The sequence below is a fragment of the Myotis lucifugus genome, unplaced genomic scaffold, assembly GCF_000147115.1.
Source record: "Myotis lucifugus unplaced genomic scaffold, Myoluc2.0 scaffold_31, whole genome shotgun sequence".
NCBI lineage: Eukaryota > Metazoa > Chordata > Mammalia > Chiroptera > Vespertilionidae > Myotis > Myotis lucifugus.
This window is the reverse complement of record NW_005871079.1, coordinates 5,782,393-5,805,347: the sequence shown is the minus strand read 5'-3', so window position 1 is coordinate 5,805,347 and position 22,955 is coordinate 5,782,393. Positions and strand designations below refer to the sequence as shown.

Here is a 22,955-nt window from a genome sequence, read left to right as displayed (position 1 = left end):
CATTAAATGGTTAAGCTTTGCAGTACATGGATTATATCTCAGCAAAGCTGTTAAAAATTTGGGAGGAAATTGGTTTAGAATTCAAGGTCTGTATTGATTTGTCTACCTTAAAGAAAGAGAAACAACTTCCCCCAAACAGACGACAACAGCAACAAAACAGAAGCTCATCAGTATAAAATTCTGTCCTAGAATTTATGGGTATTTTCCCCCACGTGATTTATGTAAAGAAAACCATATATGTTCCTCTACAAGTTGTCTCTTCTTTCAGTCTGGCTTCTTTTGGAGCCAGACAAAGACCTTCAAATCCAGTGACCCAGGAGAGAAAACAAGTCCAGAGGTAGCCTTGGCCCTTTATTCCTCCCGCCTTAAACCCTCCTTAGACTGACCCCCAGCTTCTAAACACTGAAGTGATGTCCTATGCAGTTACCTCTCCCTCTCCATTCTCTGAGCTCATGGGAAATTGAGACCCTGTCGTCTTGTTCACAGCCATTTCACAGGACCTGACATGTAGTAGGTGCTCAGGAAACCTGTGCAGCCCTGGCCCCTCCAGCCCCAGAGGAGGAGTTGCTAAAGCACCAGCACCTTCCTTCCAGGCGGTATCTGCTAACATGTTTCCCTTTCTGAGTTGTGCTGTCTTAGAACCAGGACCATGTCCTCTTGGCCTCTCTTGTTAGTTACCTCCTCGAGGCAAGACTCAAGGGAAGAACATTCCTGAAACATGTTTCAGGAGATGTCGATAGCAAGAGTAAAGTCAAGGTACCTTCTGCAGGGAAAAAACATTATGTTTCTACCCCATTTTTTAAAAAAGAGATACATTAGGTTGAGCCTTCAATTTAGAACGCATCTGGGGCAGTAGAGCCCTTTCACAGAATGAGAGGGAAGGCCTGTGGGACTTGGGTTTCTCATCAAGGCTCGGCTAAATAGAGGGTTCTTTCTGCCTGGACATCAGTGAACTCATTTGGAGTTTCATCTGAAACTATTAAGTAGCAGAGAGGCCCTTGCTGATCTCAGAAGTAGTATGACATTTCTTTTACAAATTGATGCTTCAATTGCATCTTTGCCACCTCCACTAGGCCAGCCGAAGCAGGTTTGCTGGGCAGCTGTGTTTGCTCTGCAGCCTGTGGCAAAGGATGGGTGGGTGCAGAACAGGACCGATTTGGAGAGGCTTTACTCTCCCTGCCCTGCCCCGCCTCACACACCCCAGGAAGGCACGGCTGGTGCTTCTTCCTCAGGGGCTGTTGAGAAAGGTTCTGCCCGCCTCCCACCAGCCCAGCCAGCACGCTCAGCTTTGCCTCTGAATCAAACATGGGTCACTCTAACCTGTATGCTTTCTTACCTGGTAACTGTTTTTCTCCATCTCACACTAGTTATTTTTTAAATATATTTTTATTTATTTTAGAGAGGAAGGGAGAGGGAGAGAGAGAGATAGAAACATAAATGATGAGAGACAATCATTGACCGGCTGCCTCCTGCACACCCCCTACTGAGGATTGAACCAACAACCCAAGCATGTGCCCTTGACTGGAATCAAACCTGCTACCGTGCAGTCCACAGGTCCACGCTCTATCCACTGAGCCAAACCGGGTAGGGCCTTCTCACACTCTTTAACCAAGTTTCTGAATTAGGCTAGATGCCCCAGGACATGGACTAGGAGCTGTGGATAGAGGGATAAACAGAAAAGACAAATCTCTTTCATCAGGAGTTTATAGCTCAGCCTCTTCCTTTTCTTTATCATCTTTCTCTTCTCTAACCCCCCTTCTCTTATTATCTAGAGCAGTGGTTCTCAACCTTCTGGCCCTTTAAATACAGTTCCTCATGTTGTGACCCAACCATAAAATTATTTTCGTTGCTACTTCATAACTGTAATGTTGCTACTGTTATGAATCGTAATGTAAATATCTGATTTGCAGGATGGTCTTAGGCGACCCCTGTGAAAGGGTCGTTCGACCACCAAAGGGGTCGCGACCCACAGGTTGAGAACCGCTGCATTAGAGGAAGCTTATAAGAGTCACAATTTTCTTAAAAAGCTTTCTGGCAGTAGAGCACCTTCCATTTGACTTGTCATGTAAAAAAGTGAGAACATGAGCCACGTTTCCTACAATTTGCATTTTTGTAAACATGAAAATTAGAGAAGGTAAGTAATCTTGCTTCCTAAAAAAAGACAAGGTAAAATGCAAATATGGTAGCAATGCATTTCATATACATTTTACCTCTGGGTTTGCATAACAGATTTAGATCTGCAATGTATTTTTACTGGCTGATTTACTGGCAGGATCCTCTCCAACTAATAAATATATAGTGTGTTTAGAACAAACACCTGCCCTGGCACACAACTTGTATTAGCAGTTACTACACATGAAGGTCATTCCAAGGGCAGCCTTTGCTGGGAAAACAGATAGTGCCTGGGTATAAGATAAACACAAGCAATTGTATCTTTTTTTAAAATTAGCACAATATTTGAAACTAGCAGCTCAGTCTCCCAGGATTCAAATATTGCCACAGTTGAAAAACAGAGAGAGATACTAATGAATTAGTCTAGTTAGTTAAAAATTAACAATGCCAGAACTCCAAGTGAATTATGTTCTGAGGTCAAAGAAGATAGGTTTTAAAAGGATGGGAGAAATCTATAAACCTCCAAATATCACTTAAAACTCTAAGACTTAAGAATTATATTGCCACTCCTGTTATTGATTGTAAGAACTCAGGTTAGTTCTTACATTTAGAGGGCTTTTGAGCTTTTCCAGGCTGGATTTATTTAATGATTTTCACTGATAGATCAGTGAAAACACATATGTATGTAAATAAATAGAAAAATGTCTGGAAGAGCACCTATCATTGAGAGGACTGGGGTTGCCCTGACTGGTTTGGCTCAGTGGATGGAGCGTTGGCCTGCGGACTGAAGGGTCCCAGGTTTGATTCCTGTCAAGGGCATGTGCCTTAGTTGTGGGCGCATCCCTAGTAGGGGGTGTGCAGGAGGCAGCTGGTCGATGTCTCTCTCTCATCGATGTTTCTGCCTCTCTATCCCCTCTCCCTTCCTCTCTGTAAAAAATCAATAAAATATATTTTTTTAAAAAAAGAGAGAGAGAGGACAGGGTTGTGAGTGGCAGTAGAGTTGGCTGAGGCAGAATTTTATTGTAACATTCTAACTTTTTAAATAAGGGTAAATGTATTCATGTAAAACTTGTATAATAACAAGTGCTTTAAAAAGTGAGCTCATAAGTGAAAATTACAGTGTCTGACAAGAGTCTTCCTAATCCATAACCATACAACTTCTGTCAAGTTTGGTCAAGAGAGTCAGTAAAAGTAGTTCTGGTCTTTCTTTAAAGGAATTCTAGGTAAACTCTAACAAATGAACATATATGGTGGCAAGAGCCAAAGTTGCACTCCATAGAAAATTGTCTCATAGGTAGCTCACAAAAGAAAGGATTATAGACTTTAAAAACTGTTCACTTAGATCATGAGCTCATCATCACCATTTGAAAACATGAGATTAACCATCCTTAGTATTTAGAAAGCACTGATTCAATGGACCAATAGGAAAAATGTCTTTAAAAAACAGGTTTTCCTATTGCTGTGTTCTGCCTGAATGCATGACAGTTACAATGTCAGTGCCATCCTGGGTGAAGCAGCATAATTCCATTTGACAAGATAAGCCCCTCTGAGAATCAGGTATATTTTACACTTGAGTCAATATTGGTCTGGGATGTGGTTCTCTTACATTTCTCAGTCATTGGCCTCGTCTGGCTTAGAAATGAGACAAATCAATGTTGGCAAGACTTGCAGCCATTATCTATCTTTTCCTAGGCTTTGAAAATACCCAGAAATTGCCTGGTTTACTGAACGCTCCATTCAGTTGTCCTGGAGTTTAAAGGCATACATTCTTGTCACCATGGAAACACTTACATCCGAACGAAATGAATTCAGTATCTATCTCCCTCCTAATGATAATATACAATTTGAGCTCTGAAGAGAACAAGGGACCTTCGTTAGGCTCCATTGCTGAGATGATGGCATTTCCTAGCTCCATGAATATCTTCCTTAGTTGGCTCTAGTCCCTGGGTGTATATTTGCTAGGCAATAGTAGATGGTGATAGGTTCGATACTTTAATCCCTTGCCACTGAGTTACTGCATTTATGTGAACAAGCCAAATGCCAGATTGGTTTCAATCAGATTCTGAAATTGTTGGACATCTGCTAGCAGGCACCCATGTTTGCTTCCAGATGCCTAGACGTCTGTTATTGGGGTCTAACTCTATCTGGGGCTAGAATAAACTCATTCAGACCTGTAAGAGGCCCCATGATCTGAAGATGATCAATTCAGGGAAAAGGCTACTCAAAGTGAGTCCACTTCCACGGGGGCCCAATATTTCAGAGTAAATGTACTGGAAGGTGGGGGTGGTTTAATTGGGATTTCCCTTAAAAAAATAAAACAAAAATTATAAACAGTTATTTGATCTTATGTTTCAAAAAAACTTAGGTTATGGTATCAAGAGTGGTTGAATATATAGGTTGGATCCGGCATGAAACAAGTATTGCATTTTGTTGTTGTAAATTTTTCAGCAGAATTGATAGCTAATGGTTGCTCTCCCGCACATGGGACTTTTGCCACACTGGCGGCCCCTTTTTAACCATCAGGCCACTCACTCTTCCACAGCCCATCAGGTTTCACCCTCCCTTTTCCATGTCACTTTCTGCTTCCTGGTAAATCCCTTACTCTAGCTTGGTGGCTCCCTTCTATGCCCCACCCCTACCTCACACCTAAGAGTGTTAATAACACTTCCATATTATAGAATGTCCAATCTATGTTCAAATATCCTCACTTTCTTAAGGATAATTTTAAAACATTAGTTTCTTAACAAACACCTCAGAGACTGGGAAACTGAGGCAGATTTCAGAGGTTGGGGAATTGTGAAGGAAAGAATGAAGTGGTACCACGCGGAAAATATGACTTGGATCTGGAGACCTGGGTTGCGGTTCTAAGTTGCAGTGAGGCCTTAAGGAAGATGTTAGCTTTCCAAGCTCATTGGCAAAATAAGGGGGTTGGGTAAGATAATTCCTAAGGTCCCTGCTGATTCCCCTCTAAAAAATATTATACATTGCTAATGTAAAAATATGCAAATGATACCCTGGTTTTTTGAAGGAAGTTTTTTTTTGCCTCTTCTTTCTTGATTAGGGATTATCTAGTTTAGTGATGAAAGCTAAAGGTAACTTTCCCTTCTGTGGTGCCATTTTCTCCCATGAAAGAATCATCTATTAACCACTGTACCCTTTGTTCCACTGGGGTAGGAGCACTTTTAAATCTAGCATGCTCCTTTGTATCATTTATCTAGGGCCACTCTTGTTTTCCCATCATATTTTTGTTTTGTTTTTAAAGATGGTTTCAGCCCCTGCCAAAAAATGTCCCTAATGTGGACCATTCACATTTCCCGCTAACCAATATTTTGTTCCTAATGAAGTATTGTTTGGGTCGTTGTGGAGCGAGAGTGCCCAGCCCTATGTCTGCAGTTGCCCTAGAACATAAAACACCGGAAAGAGCAGGGTGGGCTTCCCTGACTTGACTGGTTTTGTTGATTTGCACCGTGTTCTGGTGACCTTCCCAGTGGCTGGAATTGCTCGTGGGTGCAATAAATCTGGGAGCTGTGGCTGGTTCTGCTGGCTCATCATGGTCCCACTGAGCCTGTTGCTTCTTTTACTTTCTGTTTTTCTCTCTCTCATCCTTCTCTTTCTCCCTCCTCCTTTCTTTCTCCTTCACTTACTCATCCTTCACTTGGTCAGTTTGTTCCTGTATTGTGGCCTTGCCCTTGGGCACAGGGTGGGCTGCTGTGGAGGGCACCCCACCCCACTGGTTTAGTTCTATTTACTTCTACGTTGGCATGGCCCACATCAGAACGAAGGGCTGCAAGAGGGTCATTGTCTTGAAGAGCTGCTTCATGACCGTAATGAAAAAGGACCCCTGGAGTGTGTGTGTGTGTGTGTGTGTGTGTGTGTGTGTGTGTGTGTGTGTGGCTTATTAGTCACTTACAAGGCAATTTTCAAGCCAGCTTCTGATTTGGGGAGCCTGGGCTTGGTGAGGAAAAAGAAGGGGGAGAACTCAGAGCACACAGTTGTGACTGGCCTGGGCTGCGAAGAAGAGGAAGGCTCGGTTCCCTGGGATTGGCTAGCACACAAATGTAGATGCAATGTGACACCTTGGTGGTGGCCCGGAATGATTCACTTTTATAATGAATCCATTTTACTCCTTTCTAAAGCATTTGATCTATTAAGTGAAAAAAAAATAAACAAAAACCTGTCCCACGTGTTGCTCAGAATTATTGCTTTCATCATACAGGGTGGGGCAAAAGTAGGTTTACAGCTGTGAGTACACAAAACACAGAGTTTATTCTTATATTATTAGTTACTTAATTATTGTATTATTTTCCACACGAACAACCATAAACCTACTTTTGCCCCACCCTGTATTATCTGTGAGCTTCATCATGTCCCTCATGATCCCCCCACCCACCCCACCCATTAGCATCCACCTGATGTATCTACCATGATTTCTTTCAGCCCATTCTCCTTCAATGCTTTCATAGCAACTATGAAACAACACATTTTGTGTGGGCTTAAAAAAGGACGTTTAAATAAATAGGATGGAAGACTCATTTGGCAGCCTGCTTTCATTTATTTACCTTTCATTCAGCACTGCTTTATAAGATCCATCTATGTACCTATACTCAGATTCAGTACACGCCTTTTCAATATTTTTGTCCACCAATTATACATTTGTTTGGCCATTTGGGCAATTTTCAGTTCTTTCCAGATACAGATGCTAATGCAGTGGTACATGTCTGTGCACATTTTTTCCAACTCTTTTGTTTTGAAATTTTGAAGCCCGTAGAACAGTTGAAAGAGTGTACAATAATCATGTGCATTCCATTTACCTAATGACATAATTATCCAATTATTTCATTCCACCATATTCTCTCTCTGTTTCCCCTTTCCCCTCCTTTCCCCCTCTCCTGTCTGATTGGGCTGTTATAACAGAATACCATAGACTGGGTGGCTTATGAACAACACATTTGTTTCTCACTGTTCTGGAGGCTAGAAAGTCCAAGATCAAGGTGCCAGAAGATTTTGTGTCTGGTGAGTGCCTGCTTCCTGGTTCATAGACAGCTGTCTTCTCACTGTGTCCTCACATGGCTGAAGGGGGAATCAAGCTCTCTGGGGTCTCTATGAGGGCACTACTCATGACCTAAGCACCTTCCAAAGGCTCCACCTCCTAATACTAATTACTTTGGAGATTAGGTTTCAATATATGAATTGGGGAGAGGGGTGCACAAATATTCAATCTATAGCAGTGGTTCTCAACCTTCCTAATGCTGCTATCCTTTAATACAGTTCCTCATGTTGTGGTGAGCCCCAATTTCATTGTTACAAATTGAACATAATTAAAGCATAGTGATTAATCACAAAACAATATGTAATTATATATGTGTTTTCCGATGGTCTTAGGCAACCCCTGTGAAAGGGTTGTTCGACCCCCAAAGGGGTCGCGACCCACAGGTTGAGAACTGCTGATCTATAGCATTCTCACCCTCTATAGATAGATAGGAAGATAGACAGACAAATATATATACATATGTATGTACACACACACCTACATACATATATGTGCATATATGTGCATTTAGTTTTTTTTAAACTAAATCTTTTAAAGTTTTAGACCTCGGTCCTAAATATTCCATCATTGATCTCCTAATAACAAGGTAATTCTCTTATATAACCACAGTGCAATGGTCATGCTTAAGAAAATTAAATAATAATGCCATATTTTTATTCTAAAAACTACTAAAGTCTCGCCAAAGCATCTGTACTAATTTATTGTTCCCAACATCAATGCATGAACATTTCAACTCCACACATTCACCAACATTTGATTATTATCTGACTTTAATTTTTGCTAGTCAGATAGATAAAAAGTATCACTTTCACATTTCCATTTTTTAGGAAAGTCAGCCACAAAAACATGTAATTCAAGCATAAGATTGTATCTTTAATTGCCAACGTGTAAATGAGATCCCAGTGTGGCTACCAGCACAGGGTAATAAGCTCCATGTCTGTGAGAATTTAAAGCAGGATGCTTATAGTTTTCTGAAGATTTAGAAGGGAAAATAACACAGTTCTTCATTTTATAAACATAGACCTTGCAGCCAAAAGTCTCGTGGGAGAATGTTTTGACACAATTTTCTTGGGGATCTGAATTTTTGTCAGTAGAGTATTAATAGTTAATGTCATTTTAGAATTCACATGAAATGGATAACTTTAGTATTAGAATAGCCCACAGGATATGAAGCCCTGACACTGAGACTAGGGAGGAAGTAGGACAGACTGTATCTCTGCTCTTTGTGACAGTAAACTCATACTAAAGCTTTAAAAAATTTTAGCAAAACTCCTAGTTTTAAACTTTGACAACTAATAGACATGATATGCTCATAACCAAATGGGCATAAAATTTTGTTTACCTATTTATGCATACTTAATAAAAATAAACACTCTATCCCTACTACCCAGTGATTACTGTTATTAACATTTGTGACTATAACTTAAAAGTGTGTGTATGGGTGTGTGTGTGTGTGTGTGTGTGTGTGTGTGTGCCTATGTGTATGCGTATGCAGGCATAAAAGCAATCCAGATCACTTTCACGTAAAAGTAACACTAACACTTATTGCGTGTTTACTATGGGCTAAGCACTGGTCTAAGTGCTTGTACTATAATCATTCCCGTTTTCCAGAGGAGGCCATTGAGGCCCAAGGGTAGACATCAAATGAGTGGTAGACCTAGAATTTGAGCACAGGGAGTCTTCATAATATTTAACATAATCCCTCCTGGCAAGCTGGGTTTTATGCATGATTTTCTCATGCACTGTACTAGAAACATCATTCCATGTCAGTAAGTACTCATCTGCATCAATTTTCTTGGCCATATAATATTTTTATGTATAAAGTCAACATAAGTAATTGATTTTGCGGTGCATTTAATTTTACTTATTTTTTTGCTCTGTGTGGAACACTTGTGATCACTATCCCATTACATACATCTTCAGCCACCTGAAATCCAATGATTTCGTTAGGTTACATATCCTAGAATTGGAATTTCTGGGTGACATAATCACATTTTGAATGATGTTGATACAAGGTGTCATATTATCCTTCCTACTGCTGTGCACAGGTACAGCAGGAATAAATTGGAATGGTTCTCTGTTTTCTAATATTCCCACCAACACTGGAATTTGTCAGTTTTGCTCCTCTCATGGAAAAAATACAGTATCTCATCATTTTAATTTGTAATTTTTAATTATAGTGAGGCCAGATATTTTCCCTATGCCAACTTGTATTTTTGTGTGTGAATTGGCTTTTTGTACTTTATGTGTTTTCTCTTCTATTAATGTATTTTAAAAATCTATTTGCAATAGCTCTTAAAATGAAAAATATAAATTATTTGTTAGAATGGTGAGTTTTTTTACCAAGCTAGATCTTTGTTTTTTTCATGTTTTTAATGGTGTAGTTTACATCTTGTTATATTAAAATAATCTGAAATTTCCCAATGCAATATTAGATGAATTTTTACTTTCTTGAAGTATATGGATCATTTCAATTTTTTTGCATGTAAATCTTTAACTCATCTAGGATTCATTTTGATCTGCCATACAGATTTGCTTTTTTTTTCTTCTATACAGTTAAAATCTAGTCCCAACACTATTTATTGAGATGCCATTAATGAAAGTGGGAGGTGTGGTCGCTGGCACACAGTTTCTCAGTAAATAATTCTTGCCTTACTCTCTCCCTGTCTCTGTCGCTTGCATTTTCTTAGAAGTACAGAGTTAAGTGGTCTTGCTGTATCCAAAATTGGTTTGGAGGGAGAGAAACAAAGAGCAGGACTAATAATTGAGATTGCACCATTTCATTAATGATAAATATTTATGCGGCTCCTATGAATGATGAGTGAGAATTGTTAGCTTTCATAAAGCTAGTTTGGGATTTTGCTAGGCCTCTTTTCTTGGGACTTACTTTGCAGCAGGCCACATCATCACTAGGGAAATGGGAGATTTGCTCATCTCTCAATCTCTCAAAGCTGACACATGGCCTTCACTTTTCACTACTAACTCCCCACCAGAATAAGTCCCCCAAAACAAACATGTAAAGAAATAATCTCCCAGAATCTGGATAGCATAGGTTCTTTCTATTTATTTTAGAACCTTTTGGGAATAACTGACTGCTTGTGTGGCATTGTTTATACTAAGGCTGTATTGCAAAGATTGTCACTCCCAAATTGCTGCAGCTATATTCTACCAGATAAGCCAAGACAATGAAAAGGATTGTTTTTTTAAGAAAAACAAAGAGCACACACCATAACCCCATTTTATTATTGTTTCTTGTTTTCCCAAAGATGCTGTTCAGATCCAGGAGAATAGTCCTTTCCCTCCATTTTCACTGCAGTCTCTCCCATGGGGCTGGAATTGACCAGACTTTAGGAGCAGGGCGTGTCCATGAAAGAGAGCTTCAGCTTCAGTCAGGAAGGAGCTTCAGTATCTGATGGCCTAGAGCAGTGGTCGGCAAACCGCGGCTTGCAAGCCACATGCGGCTCTTTGGCCCCTTGAGTGTGGCTCTTCCACAAAATACCACGTGCGGGCGCGAATGTGCAGTGCAATTGAAACTTCGTGGCCCATGCGCAGAAGTCAGTTTTCGGAAAGGAGATAGATGAAACAAGTATACAAGACGAGTGTGGATGGGAGAGTTGGAAGGGGTCGACCTCAGCAAACGTACCTCAATCGGATTGAGGACGTTTTTAGCAAAGGCCAGCTTAGGAGTACCCTGATTAAGTTAATAACAATGTACCTACCTATATAGTTTAAGTTTAAAAAATTTGGCTCTCAAAAGAAATTTCAATCGTTGTACTGTTGATATTTGGCTCTGTTGACTAATGAGTTTGCCGACCACTGGCCTAGAGATTTGGGGTCACTTGAAAGTGTGTGTGTGTGTGTGTGTGTGTGTGTGTGTGTGTGTGTCTATGATGAGATCCCAGTTGTTCTAGTCTCCTGACTAGTCTTCTGTCTACACATATACTGCATGGAGGAAGGGGGCAGGCTGGGTGGACAAAGGGCCAGATATCACAGTCCACATGCGGAAAGTTAAAGAACCTGCTTATCTGCAGGACAGAGTTTTGATTGTAAATATCAGCAGACGGGTGGAAATTGAATCCTTCAGGAATTTGAGGAGATTCAGGATTTGAAACAAGAACTAGGAGGGAAAGAACAGCTAGAGAAGGTACATCAAACTGTCAAAGAGCATTAGCCAAGGATTCCTGATCTGGGTTCTGGTTGATTTGCAGGCACATTAGGTTCTGCATAAAGTATAATGAAAATTCTTAGCTCATCTGCCAAAGAGGTTCACTTTCCCCTCTAAGTCTATAATGGAAAAAAATTCATCCACATGTGTTGGGGTGGGCAGGGGAGGATTAAGCAGACTGAAGGGAAAGATTTACTGCCTTAATCAGGGAAATCAGAACTGAGTTTTCACTTCCCTGCAGGGTGTAAAGCAGGAATTAGACCCACACTATCATCATCGGAAAGAGAAAATCTCAAATCTGATCCCGAGACCTAATGTAACTAAATTTCCAGTGTACGAGAATGAATATGGAAGTGACCATTATATCAGCACACTGTAGACCATAACCAGTCTTGTTTCTCCTGTGGACGATCAGACTTCGGCAAAACCCTGCCAAGGCCATCTCATTTCCATCTCCCATTAGCTTTTGTTTGGCTTTCAAAGTGTACATAATAGTTGGATTAGAAGAGAATATATAAACTGTGATTCAATGGCTACTTCGAAAATATTTTAAATGCATTTTAAGTAGTTTCATCAAATTGATTTCACACTGTAGTGCCTAACTTAAATGCATTTTATGGTAATGCATGTGTTTGGAACCCAGATGTGCACTGTGATGATGGTATTTCAGGGTGGATATGGATTGAATGCGATTACATGACATCACTCCAAATTGTCCTGGGTCCAGAAACACTGGCTAACTCAGAAGGATCTTTGCATATGTGGCCAATAACGTGTACCATTCTCCTGTGCTTTCAAAGTTTTCTCCAGTTCTTAAAGACCGTGGGTGAAAATAGGTCCTCTCTGTTTTAGTCTGTCATCCTTTCAGCAAATAACTAAAAGTCAGATGTTTCTCTACTGGGTAGGTCTATACCAAAATATACCAAAGCTAGGAAGACATGTCCTGGGACAAAGTGAGAAATAAGAACATTTTGTTATTGAGATTGACCTCTTTAACTCTGAGTGTGTATTGAGCCAGAGAGGCACTTAAAGCCAGGGCACGGGCAGGAATACAGACGGGAGCCCCTGGCTGGTGTCCCCTTGTCACCACCACCTCTCACCCACAATGACATGCACTCAGGCCAACACGTCCATGCTCTGTCCACACCCCTCACAAACATCTGTGTCTTGGGTGCCCTTCAGGCCTAGGGATGTGCACACCGATGGGATGTTCACCCTCAAGAGCATGGATTGGGGAAGGGCCCAACGTGGGGCCATTGGGCAGTGACATTCTGGGTCTCAGGTACCTGGAGCATGGTTTCAAAGCTGGGAGAGGACAAGCACTGCGAGTGGTCATGTTCCCGTGGCCCCGTGGCTTCACTGCCCCATTGGAGTGGAGAAAGATGAGCAAGCCAGAATGGGTTTGAACTCCTTTGTCCAACACGGGGGTAGCACTGTGTCCAGCCCTTCAGAGTGGGAATAATCACAGGATGTTGTCTCACTGGCTCTTTTGCTTTTAGCCCGCACACATTTGTATGTCTGTTCTGTGCAGATTGTTAGACTAGGTGCTGTGGGAGGATAGAAAATACAAAGCTATTTTTTAAAGGCTATTTTTAATGTCATGGGGGAGACAAAAGCTGAACTGAGGATAATTACAAGATAACTGATTAATAAGGGGAAATGGTTGGCTCAGAATTGTCGGGTAAGGGTATTTGGGGTGAAATGGAGTAAAGTGATGGTCCTAACTGGAAGGGGAGGGCCCGTTTCAGGGCCATGGGGTCCTAGAAATCATGGAGTTCAGGGCTGGCAAAGCCATGTTGCCAGCAGGTACCACAAGTGTGTGACCGGAACTGGTATAAGACAGTGGGGACTAGCGGGAGAATTGGGAGGATTTGTGTGGAACCAGCAAATCGGCAAATTCCAATTAAAAATAAAAATGCTGAACATTATACTGGCCAAATAAAATGGGAATGGGGTCCCTGAGCCCAACTTTCTGGGGCTGTTGCTGATTAAATTAAACTGCTGTGGCCATGCTGATGCAGAAACTTAATTGCTCACCCACATTCACTCCTAAAAATGTCACTTTATTTTTTTTTACAAAATATTTTTATTTTTTTAAATATACTTTTATTGATTTCAGAGAGGAAGGGAGAGGGGGAGAGAGAGAGAAACATCAGTGATGAGAAAGAATCATTGATTGGCTGCCTCCTGTACACCTCTTACTGAGGATCGAGCCCACAACCCCAGGCATGTGTCCTTGACCGGAATCGAACCCAGGATCCTTCAGTCCGAAGGCTGATGCTCTATCCACGGAGCCAAACCAGCTAGGACAAACCTTCTTATTTTTCAATTACAGTCGACGTGCTTTATTACATCAAAAGAGAGAGCTTATTTGTATCTCTTTCTTAAAACAACAATTTCTTATATATGTTTCATTACAGCCTTAGAAGAGACATCAAATTGGCTTTGGTGGGAGTTTTTTTCCCCCATAAGTAGGTCACTGGAGATATAATTAATAGAGATAATAGCTATCTCATACACAGATTTCTTTTAGTTGAATGACCTCTTTTGAATGCATTTTCCCACTGCCAGTAACAAAGCAGCTAGTCGGTTTCTGTTTTCAGCTGGTTTTATAGTGAGGTCAAAAGTACATCCTCCCAATAGAAGAAACATGTTAGCAACTCCCATAATTGTCTTACTGAAAAGCTGGGTTTCTTTTTAACTTTGAGGTTATGGGTTTTCTTATCTTGGCCTGTATGTTTAAGTGGTAAATTAGAGTTGTAAGGCCAGAGGAGGCTGTCAAGTCTCTCCCAACCCCAATTAGGCAGTTATTCTGAGGGTGACAATATACTTATCAGCCAAAGCAGAACACTTTTGAGAATAAAAAAAGATACTATTAGTTATCTGAAGACAACAGGTTTAAACTAGGGCTGGTCCTGGGCAACTAGAGGATATCGTCAGACTACTCATTTAATCCACCCTGCAGAGAGGAGTCCAGCCACACACACACACACACACACACACACACACACAGAAAGAGAGAGAGAGAGAGAGAGAGAGAGAGAGAGAGAGAGAGAGAGAGAGAAAGAGAAAGAGAGAACGAACTTGATGAATAGGGCTGGACATTACTATTAGTCATCAATCATTAGATCATTTCTTGGAAATTAAATATATATATTTAAGGAACTCTTTTCGGTATCTGTAAGAGACACGTTGAAAAATTCTTACCCAAAGCCTTGGGTCTTAGTTATTCTGAAGCTCATGGTTCTGGGGAGACTGAGGTTCAAAGTGATCTTGGCCTGGAGGAAAGGAAACAGGGAGTTGCGCCTCCCCACCTGGGTGAAGATGTGTCCCCAAGAACCAGTGCCCAACCTAGGCACTCACAATATGCTCAGTAAATAATGATTAGAATAAACAAGCACACCCTGAATTAGATTGTGAACTTAGTGATTCACAGTTGTACAACAGAATAGAAATTTCTTTCAGTGGATGAAGCCATAATGAAGACCATTTGATGAAAACTCAAGGGTTGAGTAGGCACAAACTTGTTTGTTGATTTTGGGGTTGAGAGGAGAATATATTTCATTTACTTTGGAAAAGGCTCCCCCTGAATTGATATGGTAGAAAAGATTCCAATCCATATGGTGGTGATTAGATGAGGAGTGCTAAGGAAAGTGGTATCAGGAAATTCTTCCAATATTCAGACATGTATTGAGCACCTGCTCTGTGACAAGTGTTGCCCAAGGTGCTGGGGTTCAAGGTAGAGAAGAGAGTTCCTGATCTAAGGGAAATCACAGACTAGTGAGAAGACATATAGACATTATGACAAAATCTGTAATAATAAAAGCATAATATGCTGATTAGACCGGACGTCCTCCTGGACATCCTTCCAGGATGAAGCTGGGGCTGGGATTGAGACAGCTACCGCAGCTGCGAGGGAGGGATTGAGGCAGCCACGGCTGCGAAGGCCTACTCTTGCACTAATTTCGTGCATCAGGCCTCTAGTGTAATAATAATAATGGTATGTAAAGATCTAGTAGTAACAGGGAGAAGAGAATGAGTCTTCTACTTGGGAATTCAGGGGGATTCGTGAAAAAAGCAATGATGGAGCTGTGTGATGAGTTGACCAGCAGGCCTACTGAGGGTAGAGGAAGGAAAGCAAAGATCACATGGCTTGAATGTTAAGTGGTTGGTGTAACCTTGCCAATATCTTGCTGTTACTTAAACTGGACTTTTCAAGGGTAAAGTCACATATTTTGGTTACAACTGTGGGCTGAAAAACACCATATACCTTTTTGTATGTCTACTTACATATGAGTAAAACTCATTTCATATTCTGTCAGAATCATGAGAAGGACTTCAGGAGAATAATTTTTTAACTATCCAGAGTGGGTGGATGACAGTGCATTGTATTTTTAAAACCCTACAGTTAGGAATCCCCATGCTTTCATTCTTAACCTGAGCCTACATTTAATTGCACTAGTAGCTACTTTTGTTTAACATCTATTTTTCTTTCAATTTATCTTTGGGGAAGGGGGAGGATGGAGAGAAGAGTGGGCCAGGTACTTGCTGGTGTTTCAGCAAAATGCTTCAGTGTGTCAAATGGTACCTCTTCTCCTTGCCTGCACTTACTGAGGCTTAAGGATTTTAAGTCCATTGCCTCTTTTTAGAGCTGCTTTCTTTCCCCTTAAGGAATTTTTATTTGTTTACTAGTCTTTCTCCTCTTTCTTTTTCAACATGAACAAAATCAAACAGTTGGACAATCATAACTAGAATAAGAACAAGTTCTGACTTTAGACTCATTTTTGTGTTAACCATTCTAGGCTATATTACTCCTCATATTCTTTCAAAGTATGAGAGGCCGAAGTCTTGCTAGTGCCCTGGTGTTTTGATTTCTTGGTGCACACTCTGTAAGAATGGGTGAAATACTCATTTTTAGGAGCAGTGAACTGTGGAAGATTCTGAAACCATTTATGAAAATGCTTACTATTTGTCTTTTCGGAAAGTAAAACACGTATAAGTCAGAGTCGGAGAGCAGAGAGTGATCTCATGACCTTCCTTATAAGTAAGATGAGTTGTACAAATGAGTTGTACTTCTGAAGGAATCACTAATATTTTAGCCATAAGCCATAGAGCTTATTGAAATAGTTTTCTCCTATCCTTTGTGCGGCTTATTCATTTTAAAGGAAAAGTAATTGATGTTCAAGGCTTTTTCCAAAATAAAGTTTTGTCACTAACAAGTACTTGAGTCTTAAGATTCTGTATATTTTGCTACTTTTCTAGACTCTTATACAGATGAGCTATTGACATAGAATGAGCAAACTTGTGTAATTCTTTATGGAAGACTCAGTTGTAATGTTTAGCAAATAACAAAAATCTCTGGATGATGTGACTATATAGAAGAGCTGCATATCAGTTAATGACAACTGCTTCCTGATATAAAGCAGTTAGTAGTTAGCACTCAGCTAAATATTTGTATTGGATTTTTAAATAATATCACATTTATAGCAAGTTATAGAATATTTGATTGTATAGGTAATAGCTCAAATTAATTTAGAGTAAAAATTAGCCTTGTCTTGCATTTGAACTTTTAAATACACTTATGGCAAATATGAGAAGTACATTATGTTGTGTTTTCCAAATAGAAAAACAGTTATTCAAAAATCCTTTGTGCTGGCCAGTGTGGCTCAATGGTTGAGTGTTGACCTATGAACCAGAGGTCACAGTTTGATTCCTGGTCAGGGCACATGCCCAGGTTGGGCCATGGACTCAATACCCAGTAGGGGACTGGCAGGAGGCAGCTGATCAATGATTCTCTCTCATCATTGATGTTTCTCTCTCTCCCTCTCCCTTCCCCTCTGAAATCAATAAAAAATAGATATTTTAAAAATTCTTTGTGATAAAATATTAACATGACCTTTTGGCTTTGTCTGGTACAAGAACTTATATGTCAGCTTAACCTTTTGGCTTTGCCTGATATCAGAAATTAACTTTGGACTTGAAAATAATTTCTCGATCAGCATAAGGTCCAAAGATTGCAGAAAGTGGAGGGAAATACTTGGAATTGCCGCTGTTATTGGTTAGTCAATAAAGATGATTGTGCAGGTTAATGAAACAAGTAGATTATCAAATATAAGACAGCATCTTTTGAATTTTGCTCCATTATTTTATTGTTACTTTTTAAAAAAATCTCATACTGTTTGTTGAGCCTCATCACTTAATTTTTCAGCTTTCTCTCCTTGTTTCAAAAGCTTTGTAGTCGCCGCTTTTGTTGAGACAGCAGCCGTGAATCCTGTCTTCAGTTGTTTACAGTTCTACAGTTCTCAGTTGCCTAGGATATTGCTACTTCTTTTATGGTGAAAAATAGCACCTCCTCTGTTTGCAACCACAGAAGCTGGGGAAGGTGGTATGGTTGTGATGTGACATAGGGGCCGGGCAGAAGCAGGGCTGGCTGGAATAAGTAAATCATTATGGAGATTTAGAAATGTTTTTCCTCTGGAAATTGAAAAACAGAGCTCACATGGGGATATTTTATTCATGCAGAAATGAAATTGGAACTTGGTATAAAAACCCATCAGCTAAACTGAACATGATGTAAAACCTTGAGCATTTCAGTCCCAGGTAAATTATATTAGCAGATGTTCCCCTCAGAAGAGCCCTGGAGAAGTGATTCCTAACCAATCTGTGAACTGGGTGCATCAAAACCCCCGGAGTGCCCTGGCTGGGGTGGTTCAGTTGGGTGAGCAGAGTTCCATACACCAAGAGGTTGCCAGTTCAATACCCAGTCAGGGCACATGCCTGAGCTATAGGCTCAATTCCCAGTAGGGGGCATGCAGGAGGCAGCTGATTGATGTTTCTCTCATTGATATTTCTACCTTCCTCCCTGTCTCTTCCTCTCTCTCTAAAAAAATAAATAAACATTTGAAAATCAACAAACAAACAGACAACTCTGGAGTGCTGGTTACAATTCATATTCCCCGGCTCCTGCAAGGACCAGTCAGGCTTGAACTGAGGAGGAGCCCAGAATCTGCATTTTTATTGAGTATCCCTCCCTCCATTGGATTGTACTTATGTAGGTATCTTACCCATCCAGCTGGAATAGCAAAACACCACAGACTGGTTATTCATCAGAACTCAACCTTGATGGCACCTGACTTCCAACTTCCAACCTCCAGACTGGGAGAAAAAACAGCAGAAAGTTATTTCTCACATTCTGGAAGCTGGAAGTTGAAGGTCAGGTGCCATCAAGGTTGGATTCTGATGAGCACTTCCTTCCACATTGCAGACTTTTCCTTGTATGGTCACATGATGGAAGGGGCAAGGGAGATCTCTAGGTTCTCTTTCATAAGGGCACTAATCCCATTCGTGGGGGTTCCACCCTTATGACCTAATCACCACCCAAAGGCCCTTAGTACCATCACTTTGGGTATTAGGTTTCCAATTCATTAGGTTGAATTTGGGGGTGTGGGGAACACAAACATTCCGACCGTGGCAGCAGTGAATCACTTGGAATTTTCCCCAACGTTGGCCAGATTCTCTTGTAAATCAGTATCTCTAGAATAACAAGTTCCAAGATTGCAGCACTCACAGTGCAGAAGCTCTCACTATGTGGGGTGGCTGCTGCCCAGCATCAGCTGAAGTTAGTGGGAGCTGAGCAAAATCCCTCTCAGCCCTCCAGCTTAAAGATTTTAAAAGGAATTAATTCATCTATCTCCACTCCCAGGAAAACCTGATATGGAACCAGAGCCTGCCTCCCCAGGGGCTGGCACTGGGTCCTAAGTGTTATCAGAAGGGCAGGTGGCAGGGTGCCTGCTTCTGGGTGAGGTAGCTTTGTATACTCAGATTTATCCAAGCAATGCTGGGCCTCCCCTGAGCCAAGAAGGCCCACTCATCCTATTGCTTTCCAAAACAGTAATCCTCCTGGTCATCTTAGTCAACAAATATCCATTCACAAATATGTATTAGGTTTCTACTGTGTGCTGTTTCAGGCTCCATCGATTCCAGGGAACAAGAGAAATAGGATCCTGGCTTGTGGGCCACCTCAGTGTGTCCAGACCTCTTCTAAGCCCACTGGTCTCACAGATCATTTAGGCCACGTGACCAATGTCCAGAATTGTGTTCTTATTTTTATTCGGATTTACATTTTGTTCTGCTTATACTCTGTAACGCTGAGCTAGAAAACAGTGACTTCTCGCAGATGGTTTAGAACACATCCCCCGCCACTGAAGATGGCTCAGCCCATCTCAGAAGCCTTCTCAGCTGTTGGCCTTGGCCCTCAGGGAGGCGGGCTTTACTGAAGATTGTAGGTAAACTTGAGAACAATTGGCTTTTTGTTTAGATGTCCTTGGGCTATCACTTGGAAAGGATTTATTTTGCTTTGGCCTCTGTTCCCTCCTGGCTCCTAAAAAAAAGGCAGCTTTTTTTTTTTTATGAGCCTTTCTGTGTATTTAAAATTAAGCTGTCATATTGCTTTCTCAAATTTCAGAACAAGTTTAGAATTTGAGTGTGAAGACATTTTGTTGGCCCTTTTACAATGACATGAGTTCCAACCCTCAGTTTTTTTCTGAGTGAGAACGTAGGTAGATTGAAGAAACCTCGGGGGAAATTCCTTTAAGGAAGGAATGTAGAAGAGTAAATTCCATGTAAAGAGGACACTAATTTGTGTGTACCGCTTTCCAAACTGTGATACCTACATCACTGGTGCTAGACAAGATGTGTTTAGTTGGAATTTCACTGAAGTCTTATTTACCTACTAATAATATATTTAATTTGATTAGTCATGGCATGTGATAACTGGCTTTTCATTTATGACATGCATGTCTCCCTTCATAAAAGTTTATTTAAATAAAAAATGCAAAAATGTTAAATAACCATACAGGTGGTATATGAATATGGTAAACATCACAAGGTAGGTACACAGATGACAGAGTTTGGGGAAACACTGATGCCAAGAGCAAGCGTCTTCTAGGCCAGCCCTAGGCCTGCCAGGCCAAAGGTGCACACCCGTCACCCACAGAGAGCAGGGAGCTGGTGGAGGTGAGCTTTGCCTAAAATAGTCACACTTTATGGGTATATGCCAACCACACAGAGTAGCGAGCTGTGTGTGTTCAGCTTAATCGCTTATTGAGCCTCTCCTCTGGAATAGGAAATCAGTTGAAGGGGCTGGGGGACCAGAGGATCCCGGGCAGAGCTTTACAGTGAGAGACTCAGGAGAGTAGCCCAGTCTTACCCGAGAAGCACATTGGACCAGCCAGGACTAACTTGCTGATTTTATTTAAGAGGACAGTGCGGTAGGATGATGCTAAGCAAGAATGTCAAATGGAGCAGGCTCTTCATGAAATCTTACAAGTACTTACAACCATTGTTCTTTTCCCCTGCAAATACAAAAACCATAAAGCAAAAAGTAAATGGAGAAGAGCCATTAGCCTTATTTATATTTGGAACAGAATCTAGAAACAAAATTGTAATTATATTCTTTTCCTCATCTGTGTTTAACAGCAAAAATCCTCTGGGCTGTGGTCCTCTCTAGCCCCACCTTGACCTCCCCCATTCTCCTTGTGGCCTCTTAATGAGGCCCTTTGTAAGCTGACAGCAGGGGTCACCAATCAAAAGCTGCTCCCAGGTTGCGGGCTCACATTGCCTGCCTCTCTGCAGTTGTTCAGGCCCTGGAGGAGCCCCCACCAGCATGTTGCTTTTGTGGGGGAGTGGAGGAGAAAGTCCTCATAAAAAGACTAGAAACAGAGCAGAGTGGACCCGGGCTACCGACCCAAACCATACATTCTAATGCATAATTGGTTGTAAAAGCTAAGTCACCCAATCCTCCAGCCGCCAGTACTTTTCATTCTAAAAGTCATATTTCTTTTTTCTTTTACTTGAAACAGAATAAATGATTATACTCAAGGTCCAAGTGTTGAGTTTCTGTTTAGAACCAGAGAGGAAACTCAACTCAGATCCTCAGCTTGACTTTACTGGTCCCCATGGTCCCGGTCACAGCTGTCATTGCAGAGACCCCCGTCTCCACCCCTCTCCCTTCACGCCCCAACCTGCTGCTGGAACCATCTCATTTAGAACAGCTCTGAGGACTTAGGGGAAGGGATGTGGGGCAGCAATTCCCTGGGGCCTAAACAATGTTAATCATGAGAGCTGATGTTTAGGATTACTCTAAGTGACACAGATACGTGTTCTTATAAATTTGCGTGTGTGTGTGTGTGTGTGTGTGTGTAGAGAGAGAGAGACTGATTGATGGATGAATTGATTGATCGATTGATTTAAAGCCTTCTAAAGCACAGGGTAAAGACTGCTCTGCCCAGGATTTAGGATGGTACTACCCTACATCAGCGTTCAACAAGCCTTTTCCAAGTTCATCCCTGTCAGCCCATTAATCATGATATGGACCAACTGGGCCAGGACGTCCTGACTTTCTCGATGTGTTCCTTTTGAAGACTGCTGACTGGGTTTTTCTCTTGTTTTGTCTGTTAGGAACTGGTGAAAGTGGCAAAAGCACCTTTATCAAGCAGATGAGAATTATCCATGGGTCTGGTTACAGCGATGAAGACAGAAAGGGGTTCACAAAGCTGGTTTACCAAAACATATTCACCGCCATGCAAGCCATGATCCGAGCCATGGACACCCTGAGGATACAGTACCTGTGTGAGCAGAATAAGGTACAGCGCTTGCGGGGCGTTGCCCTGTTTGTGATGGCATGCTTTCCTACTCTGGTGAGCAGATGTTTCTGAACAAAAAGATTTACTGGGTGTTTTGGTCAGAGGCCAAAAGAAGCTCTTGAGCTCAAACTCCAGAGAAGTGTGATGAATGTAGTCGGCCCTGTGGTCTTTTTTATGCTGGAGTTCTAGCATGGCAATAGTGTGGGGCTACCCCGGTGCGGGGATTCAGAATTGTGGGCAGTTGTTTAATTTGCTTATTTCAGGCACTGAGAACAGGAAGGCATATGCATTTTCTCCTTCAGCTAAGGTACCCAGTTAGTTTTTCAGTGGAGCAATGGAGACCTTGGGTTTATAAGGGCCAACTTTTTAAAGAATTCCCAGTCTTAGGACATATTTTCACTAGTGCCCTGTAAACTACTCGGAGAAAGCAGTGGGTTTTGTTTGTTTATTTTGGGAGCTATCCCTTCTTGGGAGTTAAGTGATAGCTTATGTGAGTGATGCTTATATCCCAGGCAGCAGCGGGCCCTGATAAAGTATTGGTAACAAGCTCTCATTGGCTTTCATATTACCACTGGTCATTTAAAACACAAATCTGTGTAAGACCATAGGAAATAAAGGAGCAGGATGATGGGAGGAGGAGACAAATAAAATTTTATGTGGTATATTGGAATGCAAATTCATTGGACAATACTATGTCTGAGTTCATTAGGAATCTGGATTAGAAATAGTTTATTTAAAATCATACCAAATTACTACATGACGTGATGATAAAAAGAAAAACTCTGTCTAAGATGAGTCTCTTTGGGGTCTGTTAAAAAGAAATATAGCTGCTAAAAAGCCAGAATTGAGTGGGCTTTAGTATAGATCCCAAGAACAGCTTTCTCATGAACTGGTGGCACCTGTGTTCATATGTGCTTTATATATATACGAGAGGCAAATTTTGTGCAGGGGGGGCAAGGGGAGGGGTCCCTCAGCCCAGCCTGCA

General features: G+C 41.3%; 1 protein-coding gene across 4 annotated transcripts in view; it reads left to right on the top strand.

The window, feature by feature from the left end:
• The window catches only part of GNA14 (G protein subunit alpha 14), a 140,541-nt gene that overhangs the window by 55,599 nt on the left and 61,987 nt on the right, over positions 1-22,955 (top strand). For 3 of the 4 annotated variants that reach the window (XR_002828741.1, XM_023752401.1, XM_023752402.1), the window contains exon 2: positions 21,786-22,024. Coding sequence is in view for 3 of the 4 variants with exons in the window: in XM_023752401.1 (XP_023608169.1) it covers positions 21,786-22,024 (239 nt within the window). In the remaining variant the exon portion in view is untranslated. The remainder of the gene's footprint in view (positions 1-21,785; positions 22,025-22,955) is intronic. The other variant, XM_006086824.3, reaches the window with a different exon arrangement.